At 35.3% G+C, this 23,925-nt stretch overlaps 2 protein-coding genes across 3 annotated transcripts in view; both read left to right on the forward strand.

Moving 5' to 3' along the window:
- Nucleotides 1-483: 483 nt before the first annotated feature.
- On the forward strand, nucleotides 484-21,935 carry LOC136040061 (zinc finger protein ZFP2-like). Its single transcript, XM_065724127.1, has 5 exons — nucleotides 484-617; nucleotides 4,685-4,928; nucleotides 7,665-7,731; nucleotides 17,679-17,783; nucleotides 20,890-21,935. The coding sequence occupies exons 1-5, from the start codon at nucleotides 484-486 to the stop codon at nucleotides 21,933-21,935; spliced, it is 1,596 nt and encodes a 531-aa protein (XP_065580199.1).
- The window catches only part of LOC136040209 (zinc finger protein 79-like), a 62,569-nt gene continuing 40,522 nt past the window's right edge, over nucleotides 1,879-23,925 (forward strand). For both annotated transcript variants that reach the window (XM_065724383.1, XM_065724389.1), the window contains exons 1-2: nucleotides 1,879-2,012; nucleotides 17,679-17,783. The gene's annotated coding sequence lies outside the window, so the exon portion shown is untranslated. The remainder of the gene's footprint in view (nucleotides 2,013-17,678; nucleotides 17,784-23,925) is intronic.

Genomic DNA, 23,925 nt, shown 5'->3' on the forward strand with positions numbered 1-23,925 from the left:
ATCATCCCCTTATGGAAGAGAAAAGGCTCGAGAAGCGACTGCTCCAACTACGAGGGAATAACCCTACTGTCAGTCCCTGGCAAACTGTTTTCAATGGTCCTGCTGGATCGATGTCGGAGCATCATTCGAAAAATCCGGCGACCAGAGCAAGCTGGTTTTATGTCGGATCGTTCAACCATCGAGCAGATTTTCACGATTCGACAAATAGTAGAGAAGACCAAAGAGTTCCGACAGAAAGCATTTATTGCCTTCGTTGACTTCCGTGCTGCATTTGACTCAGTCGATCGAAAAGCTCTTTGGCGGATTCTAGAGTTGACTGGCCTACCCGAGAAATATTGCAGACTTCTCAAGGCGCTGCACCATGGGACGGAGAGCTGTGTACAAGTAAATGGTCGGCGCAGCCTGTTCTTTCAAATCACGACAGGGGTGCGCCAAGGATGTGCAGTGGCCCCAGAGCTCTTCAATGTCATCATAGATTACGTTATGACAAAAACCACTTCACGTCTCAGCTTTGGGCTCAAATTTGGAGATCATACCATCTCAGATGTCGATTTTGCCGATGACTTGGCCATTCTGGCGGACTCCATGGAGCAGCTGCTGGAAGCGCTCCGAATTCTGCGAGAAGAGGCTACCAAAGTAGGACTGCATATAAACTGGAACAAAACTAAAATTATGGCCATAGACCCGTCTTCTGCTGCTGTTAACTCTCCAGTTAGCCTGGACAGCACCACTAGCATCGAGGTTGTTAAAGACTTCACCTACCTGGGCTCCGTAATTTCTTCAAATGGCTCACTTCTCCCCGAGCTGCAGGCAAGATTATCTAAAGCATCTTCTGTCATGGGTAGACTGAATCGTCACCTCTGGCGAAAACCATAATATCAGTCGCACAACGAAACTGCGGATCTTCAACGCTCTAGTCGGCTCTGTGAAGCTTTACGGAGCTGAGACATGGCAAGCATCAGCTGCAACCCTCAAGAAAATAGACTTATTTCATGCAAAGAGCCTGAGGAGGATTGAGGGCCTACGATGGTCCGACTTCGTCAGCAATGAAAAGCTTCTACAGCTCACAAAGCAGACTTGGTTTTTGACTCAAGCAGCCGAGCGAACCTTACGATGGTTCGGGCATCTGCTTCGAATGCCACCACATCTACCCGCAAAGATGATCTATGACTTCGACCCTATCAAAGCTGGTTGGAAGCGACCTCGCGGCCGACCGAAGAAACGTTGGTCCGACAGCCTGTCCGAGTTCTTGGCGATGGCAAACATCAGACAGGGCGAAGAACAAATACTCGCCATGGACCGAAGAGGGTGGAGGAGGCAGACGTCACTCTCTACGCCGAGCAGTGCCCGGCAGGAGACTTAAGTCAAAGTAAGTCAAGTCCCCAGAGCGCCACTACAAAGCTCCTTCTGGAATTTTGCGAAACACCAACAATTGTGTATTGTGAAAGTCTTTGAAATTGGACCTGTTGGAGTAATTTCAAAATTAGATCCACTCTAAAAATGTTAAGTGAGACGCAAGAGTTCAAAAGTGAATCCTTCAAGAGTGAATCCTCTTGAGACGCAAAGCAAGAGGAATAAAAAATGTTTGGGACATACCTCTGTAACAGGCAGCCTGGGCATACTAGCAAACAAGAATAGTTGTTAGTTTTTCAAACATGTATATCAGGAGCAGATTTCATGGTACTAACGGTTATACTATCACAGGAAATGAGTTTATGTGTGCTGCCTGCTGGATTTCAGGTATTTGTGATACCAAAAACCATTTTCAATTTAGCGATATATTTTAAAATTATTATAAACCATTCTTAATGTGCCATCAGAATTGAGATCGCCACCTCTTGAATATTTTTTATAGATGGCTCTAAAATTGAATGCGCATTTTAAAGTTCAAAAATACATGAGAGTAATGCATGGTTTTAGATTGGATGCCCCAGAAAAGCAAATCTAGGCGTTAAACTACTCCTGATGGAAACAGCACAGTCCCGGAAAATACTTGCAGGCATTCTAAGCAGGTTAGCCTATTCACTTCTCATATCATTCCTGAAAGTATATCACTTTACCTAATCCTTACGTCTCCCCTGCATGCATGGGTGTTGCTTGGGGGATGAGAGGCAGTTACCTTCCAATAATTTGGAGGAAAAATTATATATTCCATGCTCCTTAATTATCTGGATATGTTTCCCTCTTTCCCCCCTAACAAAAGGCTGGAGATTCACCCCTGCTTGTGTGCAAATAAAACTTAAAGCCTATCCCATAGGCCTACTTAGATATGTATACTTTATGAATTTTCAAAAGCACAACTATTGGTAAAGGTTAAGAATAACCTAGGCTAATGGCTCTTAAAAAACAGACCTGCTATAAAACAAGAGATATTTTCAGGTTGTTAATTTTATGCCCATTGGCATTATTTGCCTTCTTTGGCTATGCATCCCCAGTCCACCTCCTTTTTATGTAGGCTATATACAAAACAAACAGAAAGTACATTTTTTACCATTAGATAGTGTAAATGTAGGTGTAGTCCAGTGCATAAGGAAACATGTTAAGAAATAATTATTATTTCATAATGTGAAGAATAATCCTAGTTAACATGTTTTTCATAGGGAGAACATTTATCTTCACTTTTTTTATCTGTTGTACAGATCTTAGAACAAAATTCTTAAAAATAAACATGAATATGACTGCATTTTCGGTTTGGAAGTAACCCATATCCTAGTTAAACACCATTAGTGCCATTTGTCAGAAACATCTGAATGGTCAAATAGCCTATTGAAAATTAAGGTTAGATTAGGGTAGTTGCACTAATGATTTGGAAGTGCAATTTCAGAACCACTGTCAAACTTTTTCTTAAAAACAGGATAACTCTATTTAGTTATGACTTGGAATATCATCACTTGAAGCCATTGTTATATTTTGATAATGCAAAATGTGGACACTACATCTAATACCCTCAGATAAGAAAAGAATATTAAATTCAATCAATTCTGTGTTTTCAACAAGAAGATACACAGCTTGGCGCTGTAGTAAGTTTTTAGTAGTACTAAACCAAATTTACTTAATGTAATTTTTTGTATGCTGATTTTTTTCTTGTATTGCTTGTTTGGACTTCTGGTTTGAGCAGTTTTGCTTTCTTGGAAGTTTCTTGTGGTGCTACCTGCTTTAATTGATAAACTTGTCAACAAAAGGTATTTTGTGTTTTGAAAACACAACTGACAACAAAATTTTTTTTGCTATTAGTCAAATCCCTTAGTTTAACCATAGTTCATGGTAGACCTAACTGGTGGTTATGCTCTAGGGCAAATCACCCAATGGCCTCTTTTTTTTTTGATTGTCAGCAAGGTTTGCAAGACAATTTTAAGGTAGAGTCATGACACCAATGATGTGACATTTTTTAAAAAGCCACTACTTCCACTCCAGAACACTTAATTTATAGACTTTTTGTTTTAAAGGTGTTTCAGTATGTTGAAAAACAACTAGGAATCTAATTGTTTGTTTAGAGATTTGAAGATTTATTAGAAAAGGGACAAGACTCCAATTTTCTGAAATTGTGGAGATTTTTTTCACCTTCAAATTTGACATAACAAAAACTTTATTTGTTTTTGATACAAGTTGGAACTTAATTTGGTACATGTGAAAATACTCAGGGAATGCTTGTGGGTAGGACTGGTTCTAATTCAAAATTATTCAGTAATAAATGAATTATGATATTTGAGTCCAACCAAGTCAAATGCTTAAAAATATGAAAATGGTATGAGACCAAGCAGCAGTTCCTTAGATGATGGAAAAAATCAAGCATCTGAAACTAAAACTGCAATTAAAAAAAAAGTTTTTGTGTTTTTTCATCTGACTTGTAGTTCAAAATAATAATTGTTAGTCTCTTGTTGTTGAGAAAATTCCTATTTAACAGTTAGGTTTTTGTCAGGAGACCCTTGAATTCAATCAAAAGAGTCACCTACATTTTGATATTTGATCTGTTGCTGTCTGTCAAAAAATTCAAGAAGGTTACTACAAGATATTCTGAAAGGAAGTTTTTAGTTGGCCTGGTATTCCAGTACATCAGACATTAATTCTTGACACTTGGAACATAGTTTTCTCAATGTAATATTTGCTTTCATTTTAATTTAATCTTGTCTAGAAAAAGCCAATATATTTTAGACAAGATCTGATGTATGTTGACATATTGCTCCCTCTCATTTCAATTGCCAAATCAGTCCATCTCCTCAGTCCTGTTATTTGCATCTAATAAATCCAAAAATCTACAACAAGTATCCAATAGCAAATCAAGAAACCCTGGTATAACAAATCACTCCCCTCTACTCATTTCCTAGAATCCTTCTTGCAAATTTAAGGTCACTGGTAAATTAAATGGATGAACTACAAGTTAGTCTTGACAAAAACCAGATGATATTGCTTGCCTTCCCAAAACATGGTCTGCCACTGAAGGTTTTTGCTTGATTCCTAATTATTACTCCCATTTTAAGCCCTGATTGGACAAAAAATGGTACCCCTCTATCTCATGGTGGAGTTGTGGCTTTTTTTGTTAGTTGAGCTTCCATAGTTAGATTCTTTCTTTTCTGAAATAGAGAACAACTTCAAAACCAAAGTTCTATGGCTTTGGACCAGACACAAAAACTCCCCAAAGAAGTATAATGGATGACTTTTTGTATTGTTTATTATCCTCCTTTAGTGGATTTAAGAAGGGGCTGACAGCATATCTGCAACTTTATACTGACAGAATTTGCTGCAAGTATCCTGATGCTGAAATTACATTATGTGGTGATTTTAGTGAGTTAGGCCAAAATTGGCTTAGCTCAGCTGTTAGCCTTGATGAAGTGGTCAGGTCACTTACATGCAGTGATAAAACTCTAGACTTCATTTTAACCAACATTGAAGATTACTACTTTGTCCCCAAATTAGCTGCTTCATTAGGGGTAAGTGACCATCAATGCGTCTTTTGGATCTCTTTATCATTCTTTCTGCCAAAACCATAGATCAGTTATTTGTATGGACCCATCACTGACAAGAGGATCATCCATTTCAAAGTAAAACTTGGCTATAAGTCTTGGGCCAATATCCTATGTCTTACCAATGGCAATGAACTGGCTTCTAGGGTTTCAGCTGAACTTTTCCAGTTATAGTGTGACACCTTTCCAGTGAAAAAGGTTAATCACAAATCTAATTGCAAACCATAGATAAATAAAAAAATTTAATGCCTAATAAATGAATGTGATAATCTCTTTAAGAAAGGATTTTTCCAAAAATCTTGGAAACTTTGTAACATTGTTGTTAGTGAAATCTGTAAAGCAAGAAAGGAGCATGGTGTTTGTGTGCTCAATAAGTTATTGTATTCTAACCCTAAGAGATTCCGCAAAAGTGTCCAAGATCCCATGGGGAAAGTCTCTTTAAAGTTTTTCTTACTGGATAGTAACAGGGACCCAGTGAGTGCTGATATCATAAATGATTATTTTGCTTCAATTTGTAAAATTCACCCACCTCTCCAAAATATGCTGGCCAATAGTGCAGTGAGTGACAATACTGTGATTGAAATACGTCTGACCCAACTTAAATGGGAAAATTCTGACACAAATAAGTCAGTAGGCCTATACCCAGGGGATATTCCTACCAAATAGACTGTGAAATGTGCCCAGTATTTAAGTGTACATCTAACTGCTATTTTTAACCAATATTTTGTTGATGGTATTCTTCCAGGGTGTTTTAAACAAGCTATTATATCACCTATATAAAAAAATAAGGCTCCAATAGTTCCCTCTGACTTAAGACCAATATCAAAAACCTTTATTTTCTCTAAAATTTTTGAAAGTTTTATTTGCAATTTCTTTTTGATGATATTCTAGATAAAATCAACCCAAATCAGTTTGGCTTTAAGCTGATTCATAGCACCACGCATTGCTTAACTTATATACTTGACACTGTTTTCAAACATCTTGAGGTAAATAGTTCCTATGTTGAGGCTTTGATATTAGCAAAGCCTTTGACTACTTGTATCGACTGACAGAGCAAGTGCTTTAGGTGCCAGAGATTTTGTTTTATGTATGGTAGCTAATTTTTTGTCTGGCCATGAACAATATGTAGTCCTCCCTAATAGGGATTCATCAGGTTTTTCCACAATTTGACTCAAGGGACTAAATTAGGTTCTTTAACATTTTTAATTATTTTTATTATTGTTTTACCAAGTTTTGACAACACTTTTCAATTTGTGGATGGTTTAACATTACTTAACCTTTGTCAAACCTCTAAAACTTCAGATGTTTAACTTGACTCACTCATTAACAGCTTAAAGAATGATCTTGACAATGTTAAACTCAACCTAAGCATACCAAAAAGCAGTTTAATGCTCTTCTCCTTTTAAAAAAATATACCCCCTATCAATAATCACCTTTGCATACCATATTTAAATACAACTAAACTGCTTGGTGTGCAGTTAGAGAATGACCTTAAAAGAAAGTTCAACACTTCCCACTTATTTAAATCTGGTGGTTATTTCCTTAAATCTTTCTCCCTTCTCAAACGGTTCTCCATATCAATCCAGAACCTGAAAATCATTTATTGTTCTTATATAAGACCATGTCTTCAAAATGCTTGCCCTGTCTGGCACCCTGGGCTGACCAAAGTTCTAAAATTGAAAGCATTAAAAAAAAAAGCCATAAAAATTATACTGGGGACTTCTTATACTACATATGACAAACGTTTGGCTATAGTTGAATTTACTACTTAGGAATCATGACATCACACCCTTGCCATGAACTTTGGTCATAAGTGTCTTAGTTCTCAGACTATCATCAACGTTTTCTTCCCCCCTTCAAAGAAAATCCCCAATCCTCCTTAATACAAGGCTTAATGCTTGTAGAGCTCCAAATACCCAACTTAATTTGTGTCCCCATATGTTGACCATGAGATACAAAAATTATTTTGTCCCCTATTTTGTTTCCAATTCTCATAATTGATTTTAACTTTTTGTTTGATGTTTATCCCCTAACATCTGTTTTATCATTGTAACTGTTCTGACGTCCTTATGCTAACTTTTTTGCTATCTTAGCTAATAAATCATATTCTATTGGTGCTGATCCCAACTTTCTTTTTCAAAAAATAACCAAGTAATGCCAGTTTGAAAATTACATAGCTAAAAAATTGTTGGGAGCTCCTTTCGTGTCAAAAACAGGAAACTGATCAAATCTAATCTTATTTTCTTCTCTGCTTGTATTGGATATAGTGTCCACGCTATGTATTGCCAAAATATAATGAAGGCTTCAAGAGATGACACTCCAAGTCAGAGGCAATGGTATATCATTGCTTATAGTAAAGGCCACACAGATCCAATGTTTATTATTATTTTTTTCCAAAGGCGCTTTATATGAGAGGGGTTGTTGTGTAAACTTCAAAAGGGGTTCATTTGATTGAAAATTTAAAGTTCTTGTGCCCATTCAAGAGTCAAAAGTAATCAGAGGGCAGCTAGCCCCCCCACTCCCTTTTTTCCCAAATACACCCAATAAAAATTTTAAGTTTGCCATTTGTTAAAAATAGTTCAGGGATTGTAAAACAAAAACTCCAGCATCAACACAACCCCACTGGGCCCAGGGCAGGTGTTGTAATTTATGCCCTGGGGGCATACATGGTCCTTATTGAAGCAATACTTGTATATACTTCAGAGAAGGCTCATTGGATTTGGAATTGAAAGTTCTCGTTCTCTTTTTAAGAGTCGAAAGAGATCAGAGGGTAACTAGCCCCCCATGACCTTTTCTCCCCAAATGCATTCAATAAAAATTTTGAGATAGCCATTTTGTTAAAAATAGTTCAAAGATCATATAAGTAAAACTTGAGGGTCAACAAAACCCCTCTGGGCCCTGGGGACAGGCATTGTACGTTCTGCTGTGGGGGCATGTATAATTCTTATAGATGGGAAACTCATATAAGCTTTAGAGGGCACGTGTGACTGGGAATCGAGAGTTTTCGTTCAATTTTGAAGTGTCAAAAGAGACCAGAAGTCAACTAGCCTCCCTCCTTCCCTTCTACGTCATTTTTTCTCCAAGCCCATCTGATAAAAATTTTGAGACAGCCATTTTGTTAAAAAAAAAGTTCAAACATCAGATATCAATACTTTGGGGTAAAAAAAACCCTGGGCTATTTTTAACACTTTGTTAAAATAGCCCAAATATCAGATATTAAAATTCTAGGGTAAAAAAAACCTTATGCCCGGGGTGTATATGGTTCTTATAGAAGGGATGCTTGTATAAACATTAGAGGGCTCCTTTGATTGGAAATTGAAAGTTCTAGTTTACTTTTAAAAAGCAAAAAGAGACCAAAGGATAACTAGTTCCCCACACCCTTTTTTCACCAAACGCATCAGTGAAAATTTTTAATAACCATTGTATCAAAAATAGTTAAAGATCAGATAATAAAACTTTGGAGTCGACACAAATCCCCAGAGTCTGGGGGCAAGAGGTTTAAGTTATGCCCCAAGGGTATATAAGGCTTTTGTGTAAGGGAGGTTGTACAAATTTCACAGGTGGCTCATTTGATTGGAAATTGAAGGTTCTTGTTACCTTTTTATGAGTCATAAAGAATTGGGGAGTATCCCCCCGCTCCCCCACACATACACATACACACCCTGTTTTCTGCAAATGCATCTAGATCAAATTTTGAGATTGGCAGTTTGTTTGAAATACTTCAACAATCAGATAACAAAACTTCAGGGTCAGCATACCCCCCCCCCTTAGAGCCTGGGGGAAGGGTCGTAACTTATGCCCTTGGGGCATATAATTTTTTTATGGAAGAAGCGGTTATATAAACCTTTGAGGGGACACAAATAACTAGAAATTGAAAGTTCTAATTCCCTTTTTAAAAGTCAAAAGTGATCCAGTTAAAACCAGACCCCTCTTAGCCCCAGTTAAAACTAGCCAATCCTCTTCCCAGATGCATTCGATTTAATTTTTTATATAGATATCTTGTTCAAAATAGACCAAAGTTAACATAACAAAAACTCCACAGATAACACAGCCCACCAAAACCTGGGAGTAAGTGTTGTAAATTATGCCCCAGAGGTATATAAGGTTTTTATGGAAGGGGTGGCTGTATAAACTTCGGTAGGGGATCATTCGATTGTAAATCGAAATTCCTAGTACTCTTTTTAGGAGTCAAAAGTGATCCGAGGGGCGAATTTTTCCCCAAATGCATCTGATCAAAATTTTGAGATAGCTATTTTTTCAAAAATGTTTAAAGATCAAATGATAAAAACTCAGGGGTCAGCACAGTCCCCCAGAGTCTGGGGGAAGTGTTGTAAGTTATGCCCTGGGGGAATATAAGGGTTTTTTGTAAGGGGTAGTTGTATAAACATCTCAAGATGGCACGTTTGATTTGAAATAGAAATTTCTTGTTACTTTTTTAAGAGTTACAAAAGTGATTTGAAGGCGTATACCCCCCCCCCCACTCTCTCTTCCCCAAATGCGTCATATCAAAATTTTGAGATTAACATTTCGTTTGAAATATTCCAACAATCAGATGAGAAAATTTTGGGGTCCACATACCCCCCCCTCCCCAAACACGTGGGAAGAGTTAACTTATGCCTTGGGGCCAAATTGAATTGAATTTATTTATAACCCATTATAATACACATGAAAAACGGAGTATAATGTGAATAAAAGAAAAGAGGAAAAATAAAATGACCTAACAAACTAAACGACACTTCATCTTATTTTAAAACATAAAATAGCAAAAGTAAAACATTCATTGTATCAAAATAGTGCTCCATGGGTGCCGACCAATTCTACTATTATAAGCTTCTATGCTTTTTCTGATAGAAGCATTCGAGTCTATGATGCCGTATCTTTTAATGACCTAGGAGTTGCTTGACCATGGTGGAAGGGCAAGCAGGTATTTGGCATACCTAAAATAGATTCGCCAAAGCTTCTTCGTCTCAGTTATCGTAAATGTACGCCAAAAAGGTGCAAGGTATAGGAAATTCGGAAGTGCAGAAGCATTGTAAAGTTTAGCTAGCAGTTTGCGGTTGAGTCAAAATTTGTTTGCTACCAAGCTCCCGTCTGAAGTTGCTGTTTGACGCTGGAAATGAAGGATCAAGAGCCTTCTAGCTGCTTTAAGAGTGTCATCAATAGGAAGCCCTAAATATTTCATTTGTGATTTTGGGGAAACTTGTACACCACCGAGATTAACAGTAAATCCTGCTCGGGTTTCACCGCAGTTGAACAGAACCACGTCCGATTCGTTTCTATTGAATGTAAGGTTAATCTTAGCATATCCTTTACTTAGAATAGCAAAATTTCTTTCGAAAAACTGTATTGTTCGACTGGGGTTAAAAATATCATCTGCATAAGCGATAAGTGACACATCGGTACCTTTTAAAATGCAAGAAGGAACTGGGTTGGACTGGGCGTTCAGGATACAGTTATTGAAGGGAACTGAAGAAATAAGGGCACCCTGTCTGACGCCTCGACGGACTGGAATAACGGAACGTGTTATGTTCCATCAGGTAGCCTGATTCCAACATCAAGATGGTTATACATATCATACAAAGCATGAATAGCAGACATGTCAACTCCACGTTTATATAGCTCATATATAGGGGGCTCAAATGATTAGAAATTGAAAGTTCTAGTTCCTTTTTTGAGAGTCACAACTGATCTGATGGCAACCAGTCTCCCCTACCAACCCCAAAGCGTCAAGGCTCCAATTTTTTTTCTCCAGAGGCACTTCATATGCAAGGGATGGTGTTATAAACTTCGGAGGGGCTCATTCAATGAGAGATAATAATTTCTAGGGCCCTTTTCTAAGAGTCAAACATCAAGGGGCATCAGGCACCCATTCCCCCTCCTTTCCACGTTCTCTTCCCCAAACGCATCCAATTAAAATTTTGAGATGTCCGTTCTATCCGAAATAGTCAAGAGGTGAAGTAATTAAAATAATTATTCCTTGGGGGTTGACAAAATCTCTCACTGCCCCTAGGGCAAGGGCTGTACTTTATGCAAGTTGTCCATCGTTAATATATAAGGTTTTAATCAAAGGAGTAATCGTATAGACTTCAGAAAAGGCTCATTCAATTTAAGTTGAAAGTTCTAGCTCCATTTTTAAAAGTCAAGAATAATCAGATGGTAGGCGACCCCAATGCCTTTTTTTAAAATCCTTTTTATCAGAATTTTGATTTAGCTAATATGGCTACTGTTTTGACCCCCCCCCCCTCAGCACTGGGGAAAGGGCTGTAAGTTATGCTAGAAGCCTATTGTTAACATATAAAGTTTCTATGGAAGGTGTGGTCACATAGACATTGGAGGAAGTTCATTCAATCGGAAATCGAAATTTATTGTGCCATTTTTAAGAATCGAAAAGTAACAAGCCTCCCCCCATCCTTGTGCCTTTTCCCTCAAAGGCATATTGTAAAAATCTTGAAATACGCATTTTGTTCAAAATACTTCCAAATTCAAATTTCTTTAACTTAGGAATTCAGAAAACCTGAGAAAGGATTGTAACTTATGTAAGTTTCCCATTATTAGAATAAATTTTTTTTGTGGAAGGGTGGTCGTATTAACTTTGGATGGAGCTTGTTTGATAAGAAATTGAAACTTTTAGTTCCTTTTTTAAGAATCAAAAGTGGTCTAGGGGTAATTAGCCCACACCCTACTTTCCCAAATATTGAGGTAGCCATTTTGTTCAAAATAGTTCAAAGGCCAAATAAATATGTTTCTGGGTTTGAAAATGGTTCCCCTCCAAGCCCCCGGGAAAATGGTAGTTGAGCTATGGAACTTGCTTATTGTTACTTTGATACATAGTTTACCTCGATACCTTGTTTACTTATATGTTTTCTTCACTTTGATACTTTGATGAAGATTTCGTGTTGAAAAAAAAATGATTTTTAAATAAAGTATTTTTTAAAAACTTGAAACTTTTTAGCAATCAAAAACGAAGAAAAATTAATTTAAAAAACTTTCCGGAAAATAAGTTTTTCAAAGAAAAGTAAAGCCCATATTTTACTTAAAATCAGCAGATACAAATACTTGTTGAAGTTCAAACCAGAAACGACAAGAAATTACTATTAAAGAATAAATTAAAACCAAAACAAATAGAAATTAAATAAACAATCATAGTAAAAAAAACATACACCAAGTACTACTATAAATGAATAAACTACAAGAAAGTGCTATTAAAGATGAATGAAACCCTAAACAATTAGAAATTAATTAAACAACCATTGTGTATAAATGAATAAATAGATCTTGATACGATTGAAACTTAAATTGAATATGCATGTCAAACTTGAAACTAACAAAAATCACTACAAACAAGAGTTTGGGTTTTGCCTCCTTCTCTACCCGTAAAAGTCTAAAACTTACTGCCTCATTGGCGCTTTACTGAAAACTACATGTGTCTTGGACAGTCTTGGAAAGTACCGATAAAATCAAACTGAGTATTTGACGTATTATAATATCAACTATTGAAAGAAAGTCTATTCAAGATTTGATATTGCTGTAATTTTTGTTTTCATTTTCAACGCTGTGATACCTGGAAAAGAAAATATTTGTTATATAACTCATTTTCAGTAGAGCGCCAATGACGGAGCAGGCTTTAGACTTTTACAGGTAAGGAAGGGGGCACTATCTAAACTGCTGTTTGTAGTGAAACTATATTTATTTTAAACAGTCTTTGAAAGAACTAATAAAATTAAATTGAATATTTGATAAATAATGATATGAATTGCTGAAAGCTCATCAACTTTGGTTCTACTTCAATTTTTATTTTCAATGTTGTGACAAGTATAAAAGACAATATTTGTAATATAATTCTTTTTTTTGTAAAGCGCCGATGACGCAGTAAGTTTTAGGCTTTTACAGTGAAAGAAGGAGGCAAAACCCAAACTCTTGGTTATAGTGATTTTTGTTAGTTTCAAGCTTGATCTGCATTTTCAATTTAAGATCACTCGTTTTAACTTTTATTTAATCATTTATATTAGTACCTATTGTATGTTTGTTTGCTATGACTTTTTATTTGTTTTGGGTTTCATTTATTCCTTAATAGTAATTTCCTGTAGTTTATTACTTATATTATTTAATTTCTGTTCTTTTTGGGTTTATTTTATTTTTTAATAGTAATTTCTTGTCGGTTCTAGTTTGAATTTTAACAGGTATGGGTATCTGCTAATCTGAAGTTTAAGATGGGCTTTACTTTTCATTGCAAAACTTCTTTTTCGGAAGTTTTTTTTTTAAATTAATCACGAGTAATCAGAGACATCTTATTTAGAAGAAAAATTTTGACAGTGGTTCCAAAATTGTATTGTCATATCATCAGTGCCTTTACCCTACTTTATCCCTTTAAATCATTTTGAAGAAAAGATTGACGTGCGTGAAATTCTTTGTTTATATGCAATTTAGGGTATAGTATACATTTAATCATTATAGAAGGGAGGAGATATAGTTTATTGATACTCCTGAACAAATAAGACATTTGAGAATTTTAGAATATTTTAAAGCAATTTTTAGAAGTTTGATTTTTTTTTTTTTAGTACTCCCTGTGGTGTTTCTTTTTGAAGACTGGGAATAAAGCTGTAATTTAAAGTGTTTTAGAATGTTCAATCAAATTATACAGAATTCTAAAACATTGGCAATATTAATAGACATAGAATAGGTAATAGATATACAAGAGGCAATATTACTTGTTTTATGATCTTTGCAAAAATATTAATCAATTTATGTAAAAATGCACAACCTCCCTCTTCCATAATGAACCTATGTGTAGCCCAAATAATATTTGGGCCACGGAACCAAATAGGGAGGAAACACGCTCCTGGACTTAGATTAAGCTGATGATTTAAGCATATTGGATGAAAGTGTGAGCAAAATAAATGAGTTTTTAGAGCTTTTGCGAGTACAGGGTGCTAAAATAGGCCTGCAAATTAATGTTAAGAAGACTAATTTATTAAGGCTAGGAATAAATGAAGATGAACAGGTGACATTAGGTAACGAAAAGATTGTTTCGCTTCACTCACCTTGGTAGTATTATTAATAAAGATGGTGGGAGCAGTGAAGATATTACAGTAGAATAGCTAAGGCTCAGGGTGTTTTTTTTCACAGCTAAAAAAAGTTTGGAAGAATAGAAAGATAAGTCTGCAAACCAAGATTAGAATATTGGAAGCTACAGTGATGACACTGGTCAAATATGGCTCTGAAGCATGGGCACTCCGAAAATCAGATGAAAATTTACTAGATGTTTTCCAGAGAAATTGCCTACGGATTGTTCTGGGTACCCGGCTGACTGACCGTATTTCAAACAGTAGGTTGTACGAAAAGTGTGGTTCAATCCTGCTTTCTGGGGCTATAATGAAAGAAAGGTTGAGATGGCTAGGCCACATTCTACGGATGAAGGATGACAGATTACCGGAGATTGTCCTTTTTGGCCAACCGTCTGGGGCTACACGGAAAGTAGGTTGTCCTTGTCTGGGCTGGGAGGATGCCATAAATAAAGATTTAGAGGAAATAGGAACTTTCTAGGAGGGTGTAAAGAGGGAGGCTTTAAATAGATTAGGTGGGAGGAGGAGCATGCGTAGCTGTGTTGGCGTCAGGCGGCTTGGTGCTGCGGTGAGTTATTAGTAGTAGTAGTATTACGACCTTATTTCGCGTCGTCGGTAGCCTCTTCATCGAAACTATTAAAAATATTTTTCTAAAATAAAAATTACTTCAGCGCTAAATTTGAAAAGATGTTTCAAAATATAACCCAAAATTTATAATATAATCAAGCTGAAGTTTTAGCACGATATATAACTTTGTCTTCAGTCTGAGAATATTATATAGTAAAAAAACAATTCATAACAAGTATGTATAACGAACTGTGTCTTTTAACCTGCTGAAATCGTATTTCACATATTTTGATCAGTTAAAATTGAATCTTGTTGTTGTTTTTACTTATATGAAAACATATAAGTAAACAAGGTATCGAGGTAAACTATGTATCAAAGTAACAATAAGCAAGTTCCGTAGCTCAACTACCATTTTCCCGGGGGCTTGGAGGGGAACCATTTTCAAACTTAAAGAAAAACATTTCATACATATATTACATTCAAAAGGTTTTTCTTCAGTTTTTTTTTTTTTTTTTTTTTTTTTTTTTTTTTTTTTTTTTTTTTTTTTTTTTTTTTTTTTTGTACGGCTGGAGCAATACCAACATAATTTAGTATTGACATCTTACCTATATGGACTTTAAGACCCGAGTTTTTGATAGGGTTTCATTCATCTTTAATAGCACTTTCTTGTAGTTTATTCATTTATAGTAGTACTTGGTGTATGTTTTTTTTACTATGATTGTTTATTTAATTTCTATTTGTTTTGGTTTTAATTTATTCTTTAATAGTAATTTCTTGTCGTTTCTGGTTTGAACTTCAACAAGTATTTGTATCTGCTGATTTTAAGTAAAATATGGGCTTTACTTTTCTTTGAAAAACTTATTTTCCGGAAAGTTTTTTAAATTAATTTTTCTTCGTTTTTGATTGCTAAAAAGTTTCAAGTTTTTAAAAAATACTTTATTTAAAAATCATTTTTTTTTCAACACGAAATCTTCATCAAAGTATCAAAGTGAAGAAAACATATAAGTAAACAAGGTATCGAGGTAAACTATGTATCAAAGTAACAATAAGCAAGTTCCATAGCTCAACTACCATTTTCCCGGGGGCTTGGAGGGGAACCATTTTCAAACTTAAAGAAAAACATTTCATACATATATTACATTCAAAAGGTTTTTCTTCAGTTTTTTTTTTTTTTTTTTTTTTTTTTTTTTTTTTTTTTTTTTTTTTTTTTTTTTTTTTTTTTTTGTACGGCTGGAGCAATACCAACATAATTTAGTATTGACATCTTACCTATATGGACTTTAAGACCCGAGTTTTTGATCGAAATTATATCTCACAGCATCTCTTGAGATAGATGGTGCTAGTTTCTGTTAATTGCTAGATGGGTAGCTATTCTTTGGGTTCTGTAGTTGTGAACGGTTCTTTGTCTATTAATTGAGCCAATAGCTCAGTGAGATTGCTACTTAATCATTCATGAGGAGCTGAAAATCTATGATAAAGAATGTCGACTATTGTGATTCTTTCCATTCCTATGTAGTGTAGGTCTTTCCAATTCCTATTCCACTCTTTTTGAAATTTTTCTTAAATTTTTCTTGCTATAAACTTTTTCTATTAAAATAAACCAAAATAAAAGTCGCCATTTGGGCCAATCACTATAGTCACCTGAGTGCTAAGTCACCAATTAGTCAGAAATGACTAGGTAATTCGGAAATTTGAAAAAATAAGGTATTTTCAACTTACGAACGAATGATCGGATCTTAATGAAATTTGATATTTAGAAGGACCTTGTGTCTCAGAGCTCAATATTTAAATCCCGACCGGATCCAGTGACACTGGAGGGAGCTAGAGGGGGAAAACGGAAAATTGGAAAACGCTTAGAGTGGAGGGATCGGAATGAAACCTGGTGGGAAGAATAAGCAAAAGTCTTATATGCGTGATTGGCATAACCGGACCAGATCTGCTCTCCTTGGGAGAGTTGGAGAAGGGAGATTTCCAGTGCTTTACCGAGTTTGGTGCTTCTGGGCGTGCTAGGACGATGAAAATTGGTAGGCCTGTCAAGAACCTGTACAAACTGACTTGATAACAATCGTTTCTCTAATTCAACCATCTGGGGGGGGGGCTTCAGAAAGGGGAAATTGTGAAAATTGAGGTATTTTTATCTTCCGAATGGGTGATTGGATCATAATGAAACTTGATGTATAGAAAGATCTCATGTTTCAGATGCTCCAATTTCAATTTGGATCGGATACGGGGACATTGAGAGGTGGAGGGGGAAAACGGAAATCTTGGAAAACGCGTAGAGTGGAGAGATCTTGTTGAAACTTGATGGGAAGAATAAACACAAGTCCTAAATACGTGGTTGACATAGCCGGACTGGATTCGTTCTCTTTGGGAGAGTTGGGGGGAGGGTGTTAATTCGGAAAAATTGAGGTATTTTTAACTTATGAACAGGTGACCGGTTCTAGATACCTGATTGACATAACCGGCTGGATCCAATCTCTTTGAGTGGGTTGGGGGGGGGGGGGTTCTAGTGCTTTGGTGAGTTCGAGAATAAGTACAAATTCTAGATACGTGATTGATATAACCAGACCGGATCCGATTTTTTGGGGGGAGTTGGAGGGGTTTATTGTGTTTTCGCGAGCTCGGTGCTTCTTGACGTGCTAGGAAAATAAAAATTGGCAGGTGCGTCATTGACGTGCACAAATTGACTTGAGAAAATTTGTTTGCCCGATTCGACCGTCTGGGGGTCTGGAGGAAGAGGAAATCGTGAAAATTGAGGTATATTTATCTTACGAATGGGTGATCGGATCTTAATGAAACTTGATGTATAGAAAGATCTCTTGTCTTAGATGTCTTATTTTCAATTCGGATCGGACGACTATCTCATTAGATCTGTAAAATCGCTTTGTTTTTCCCTTAATTTAAACCCCCCTACCCCACCTCTAAATGTAGCTGCAAACCCATCTATGAACTCGATCTTACTCTTGAACAAAGAACAGCAAAATCGATAACTCTAGTACCGATTCTAATTTTAGGTTCTGACCTCGTCACAAGTAAGCATATTTTATGTTTTTTTTTCAATTTTTACCTCTTTTCCCTTTATTATCAGTGAAACACGAAGACAATCTTTTGGCTGATTCTCCTGGCATATCTGCAGATTGCAAACCTAGTTCTGGTCATATTAAACTGGAGTCACAAAGTGGCAAAGACAAAGGTATGTTTAAAGTATCTTGAGCTTCTTGTGTGTATTTGGATGTCCAAAATAATGAACTTTCAAGTTACTTCCTTTCAAATTGTGGCGGGGTATCAAACTTATATGTTTGTTGCATCTGGTCGTGCTGGTTGCATTTGGCAACCAGCCAAATGTAACCTTGCTTGCATTTGGTTAAAATGCATTGGTTAACATTTGGTTAAAAAGCGTCGTGGATAGTTTTAGTTATTTGGATATTCAACTTTGTATCCCAATTAAATCCTTGAACAAAACGACAACCATGCCTTCATTTGAACCTCTCTAACTTTTGAAACTCACTAGAGCTTTTACAGGACGTTACGGGTGTTTAACAAACGTCCCAGATAGTTTTAGTTATTAGGGTGTTAAATTTTTTTTTATCCCAAATGTTACTGGATGTTAACAAACTTCTTGGATGGTTCTAGTTATTAACGTATCAAATTTTGTACCCCAATTAAATCCTTGAACAAAACGACGTACCTTTATTTGCAACTGTTTTCAAACTTTTGAAACTCACTAGAGCTTTTACAGGACTTTACTTGACGTTAACAAATGTCCCAGATAGTTTTAGTTATTAGGATATCACGATTTACTTAATCTGAGCCGCCTCCTTCGCGGTTTAGAGGAGAAATCTATCCAGTTTCAAGTAGAATATGGAAAAATAGACTTTCAGTTTAATGAGGAGAAATCAGATGTGATGTTGTTTAATGCTAAGCAAGGGTCTGCTGTTGATGTTAGGCTGGGTGGTGCTACTGGTCGGTTTACCGAACACATAGTTTATTTGGGGATCCCTATTGGTTAGAGTCATCTGCAGAAACAGATCTCTTTAGCGTATAGCCGTGTTGTAGTTTATAAGCGTCAGTTTAATCGGCAGACTTTGGCCCATCTGTACAGTGCAATGGCACTACCCCATTATCTATATTTAAGTCCCTTTTGGAGGATATTCCAAAAGGAAGATAAGAAAGAATAGGTTTTGTCTTTTGTAGTTAGATATCCAAATGTTCTTTATTTTTCTTGGGTTTGTGTATTCTTTTGTAGTGTGTTTTCTGCTTTTTTATCTTATACTCCATTTGTTGCTTTTGATGGGAAATAAATATATACATACATATACATACATACATACATACTTCTCCTATTTTTACAATAATAAAAGAGTGAAGAATTCATAAAATGACAAGAATAATCCATCAAACAGCTTCTTTAAATTTTTGATTTGGGCAAGAATCCTTAACATATTTTTTGTAATAATTGATTAAGGTTAAAGCTATTAGAGCTGAAATTTATCAAATAAAAAAAGGCTAAATGAATACATCACTTAAGCCATATAAATAATATTTCACTTACCTATTTATTTTGAGCGATTTTTATCTGATTTTAGTTTTACCTGCTTCATTTAATTGAAGAACTTGTAGTGATAAAACACTTTTATTATTATCTTTTCGATATGAAGAAATGCCTTTATTGTTCACAAAAAACAATTTAACACAGATTTTACAAAATGATTTTACAGATTTTACAAAATAAAATCGTTCGATATTTGTTTGCTTTTTAGGATATATTTGATTGTTTGTTCATGGTGGCAAAAAGTTGGTAAAAATTCACCCATTCATGGTGGTAAAAAGAGGTACATAATCACGTTCGATACCTTTTAGGGCTAAAGTATTTGGAAACTTTAAAACTATGTTCATAGACTATTTTAATTAAGGGATATTTATTTGCTTTTTAAGATATATTTGATCGTCAGACCATCCCTGACAAACTTTTTGTGGTCAACTAATTTTTATGCGAATTTTATAAGGGTGCAAATTTTACAGAATAAAATTGTTTGATCGTTAAGAGATTATGTTGATGCTTTTAACAAAAAAGTATTTTGTTTCAGTGTTTATTGTTAGAGTGTTAGTTATCGTAGAGTGCTTATCATTGGACAAATTCGTTATTAACAAGCGAAATTTTTATGTATCATTTGTATTCCAGGAGTTTAGCATATAGGTTTATTTAAAAATAGATTAAAGAAGTATTTTTTTAATGAAGAAATGTAGTTTATTAGTAGACTTTCTCTGGAAAATGATATAGTGGGAGTACATTTATTTTGCTTTTAATCAACGAATGATTTGTTGAGAGTCCAAAGATTGCAGCTGTTTTTATCAGGTGCATTGGTTTGAAATGTCTGAAAATGTGTCTGTTGGGATGACTTGACTAGTGCAGCACCTGGGGTCAATCTAGCCAATCATGTATTTAGCTCATTTAAATCAGAGAATTCAAATATACATTTAATGAAAGGTTTCCACCTTGTTGATATTATAGTCATACAAGATATGTTATACATATAATTTAATGTCCCCGTTGCAGTACCTATTCTACCCTGAATTCTCCTGCTTTAATAATTCAGAATGTAAGTGAATACGGTAGAGTCAGGAGAATGAGTCAGGGAGAATGGTCAAATTTAGTTCATTCTCAAGGTGTGCTTTCCATCTAGTTCGTATTCCATCTGTGGATTGTATGTGGTTGACATGCTTGTCATGGGGGGAGCAAGGTTCTTCTTTTTAGCCAGTTATTTTGCTCCTTACCTTTGCCGTTTATTAAACGAATAATCTGTTGGGAGTCATAGGGTTGCAACGTTGTTTTATCAGACGCATTGTTGCCCTCCCTTGATTGTTGATACAAGGGATGTTTATTAATATGTAGTTTGCAAATAAATTAGTCACTTATTCAATACTGAATTAATGCAGTTCTTTGATAACGCACTGTAGCGACACTTTTTAGACAAACTCATATTTAAGTAAACACATGCACAACCTCAAGTTGAAGAATTTCAATTAAATTACAAGCTTATTGTTTCAAAATTGAGAATATATTTGCAAAAAAAAAGATGTTTCTGCTCTTTATCCAAAGAGAATAAATGAAGGATTTGTTGAATCACAACAATAATACCTCAAATTGGCTGTTAAAAATTGGACACGAAAGGCAAGATTCATTAAAACTAAATATATAGTGACTAATTAAGGTTAAGTGTTAAAAGTTTATTTGAGTTTCCATTAAAAATCATTTATTTTGAGTGAACTTTAGATTATTTCAAGTTTTCCTCTTGCAGATAAGCCAAGGTGCCACACTGCGAAAAAACCTTTCGAATGTGATAAGTGCAGTAAATATTTTGCAACAAATTCTAGTTTAATTCGTCATCAAAGAACGCATACTGGACAAAAACCTTTCAAATGTGATATATGTGAAAAAACATTTAACGAATCATCCCACCTGTCTTCTCATCAAAGAACTCATACTGGAGAAAAAACTTTCAAATGTGACATATGTGATGAAACATTCAACCAAAAAGCTAACCTATCATCTCATCAAAGAACTCACACTGGCGAAAAACCTTTCAAATGTGACATTTGTGATAAAACATTCCACCAAAAAGCCCACCTATCATCTCATCAAAGAACTCATACTGGAGAAAAACCTTTCAAATGTGACGTATGCGATAAAACGTTTGGTTGGAAATCTACCCTATCTGATCATGAAATAATTCATACTGAAGAAAAACCTTTTGAATGTAAAATATGTATGAAATGTTTTTCTTTAAGATCTAATTTATATACACATCAGAGAACTCATACTGGAGAAAAACCTTTCAAATGTGAAATATGCGATCAAACATTCCGCGTAAAATGCAATCTATCTTCTCACCAAAGAACTCATACTGGAGAAAAACCTTTCAAATGTGATATATGTGAAAAAAGATTTAACGAATCATCCCACCTGTCTTCTCATCGAAGAACTCATACTGGAGAAAAACCTTTCAAATGTGACATATGTGATAAAACATTCAACCAAAAGGCTAACCTATCATCTCATCAAAGAACACATACTGGAGAAAAACCTTTCAAATGTGACATTTGTGATAAGACATTCCACCAAAAAGCCCACCTATCATCTCATCAAAGAACTCATACTGGAGAAAAACCTTTCAAATGTGACATTTGTGATAAAATATTCCGCCAAAAAGCCCACCTATCATGTCATCGAAGAACTCATACTGGGGAAAAACCTTTCAAATGTGACATTTGTGATAAAACATTCCACCAAAAAGTCCACTTATCATCTCATCAAAGAACTCGTACTGGGGAAAAACCTTTCTAATGTTAAATATGCGATAAAACATTCGGTCAAAAATCAACTCTATCTGATCATGAAAGAATTCAAACTGAAGAAAAACCTTTTTGAATGTGATATATGTAAGAAATGTTTTTATTTAAGACCTAATTTATCTACACATCATAAAACTCATACTGGAGAAAAGCCGTTCAAATATAACATGTGTGAGAAAACATTCCAACAAAAAGCCTACCTATATCCCACGGAAGAACTCATACTGGTCACAAACCTTTCAAATATGCCGTATGTGATAAAATAGTCTACCAAAAATAAAACCTAACTTATCATCAAAGAGTTCACACTGGAGAAAAACCTTTAAAATCCAACATATGCGATCCTTTAAAATCCAAGAATTATTGGAACAAAGTGGCTATCACAAGTCCAAAAAGGGCCGAATTTGCACTTTAGTGTCTGTACACAAAAAACAGCAAAAATTTAAAAAATTGTCAGTGTCATAAAATCATAAAAATTGTAATCAATAAAAAGTCAACCAATAAAAATTCGTAAAATTAAAACAGGGAAAACAAATTTGAACAAAAGTCTAACTAGCAAGAATTAAAAGGTTCATAGTTGCCAAATAAACACTAAAACTATAAGATAAAAGTGGAGTGAGAAGGGGAGGTATTCATTTAAAATTTCAACTATATGAGGGATGAAGGCTCCTCTATATATTTCAGTAGAAACTTTTATTGGGGCAAGAAGCGAGATTTTTCTTGAAGCAGAATGTCGGGGGGGGGCATAAATGTTCACTAGGGAAAAGAGAACTAGTATGAGGGCTATGCACAGCATTGTGGGCAAAACGTAAGGAAATTTGGGCTCTCCTTCCCTTAAGGGTAACTAGATTTGCTCTCCTAAGAAGGGAAATGTAAGGTACTTTACCCCCCCCCCATTGAAGATATTTCATAGGTACCTTGTTTGATCTGCCTCTATTCTGTCCGACAATTCATTGGAGATGCAAGGATTCAAAACAAGACAAGTGTATTCGAGCGTAGGACATACAAAAGAGAGAAAAATCCCTAAACGACGTGATTTAGGGCATTTAAATTTATTATGGAGTTTGAGGTGAGAAAATGCAGTATTTGTACGTTTCATGAAATCATTAATGTGGGAACCTCATTTTAAATCGCTTGAGATGGTAAAACCCAGTAATCTCATAGTATTAACAGTCATTTCAGGGGGGATTAGACAGGAGAAAGAAGGGGAGTTTTAAGGAAACTAATTGATAAAACTGTGGGCTTTAAAGGGTTGGCTCTCATATCACCAGCAACAGCTTCATCTGATATTGACTCCAAGATGTCCATTGGGTTACTTTTTAAATTTCTGAAACATGTTTCTAAGATGGTTAAATCTTCAACGAATTTTCATCTATCCGGGAAAGCGACACCAAGACTGTTTATCATGGTAAGAAATAACATTGGGCCTAAGAGGGTTCCCTGGGGCACACCATTATAAATGGGGAGGGGATCAAAATATACATTCATGTATTTGATGATTTATGTTCCATTAGAAAGGAAGGACAAAATTATTCTTATTAAATAGGGGTCAACTAGAAAGTCATTGGCTAGTTTTTTTTACTAATATATCATGATTAATTAAATCAAAGGCTTTTTGTAAGTCTACTGCGATAACATTGAGCCAGGTATTGGGCTCTTCAAGTTTGTTTCATATAGTGTGAACAAGATAGTATGTGGTAGAAGTAGAGTGCAAATTTTCGAATTGTATTTGATCAACATTTGGGATTATTTTTACTTTTAACCAATCAGCTAAAAAGCTTTCATATAACTTGGAAAATACTCGAGTAATAATAATAGGCCGAATACCAGCAAAATCTTGTTTGCTACCCTTCTTTTTTACGTGGGTAACAATGAGGGAACTTACCAGTAGAGGTAATTTCTTTAAAAAGTACGGACAAAGGCACTGAAAGAATGTCTGCATATGCTTTAATAAGTACAATTGGGATGTCTAGTGGACAGGT

This window comes from Artemia franciscana, chromosome 20, assembly GCF_032884065.1.
Source record: "Artemia franciscana chromosome 20, ASM3288406v1, whole genome shotgun sequence".
In the NCBI taxonomy this organism is placed as follows: domain Eukaryota; kingdom Metazoa; phylum Arthropoda; class Branchiopoda; order Anostraca; family Artemiidae; genus Artemia; species Artemia franciscana.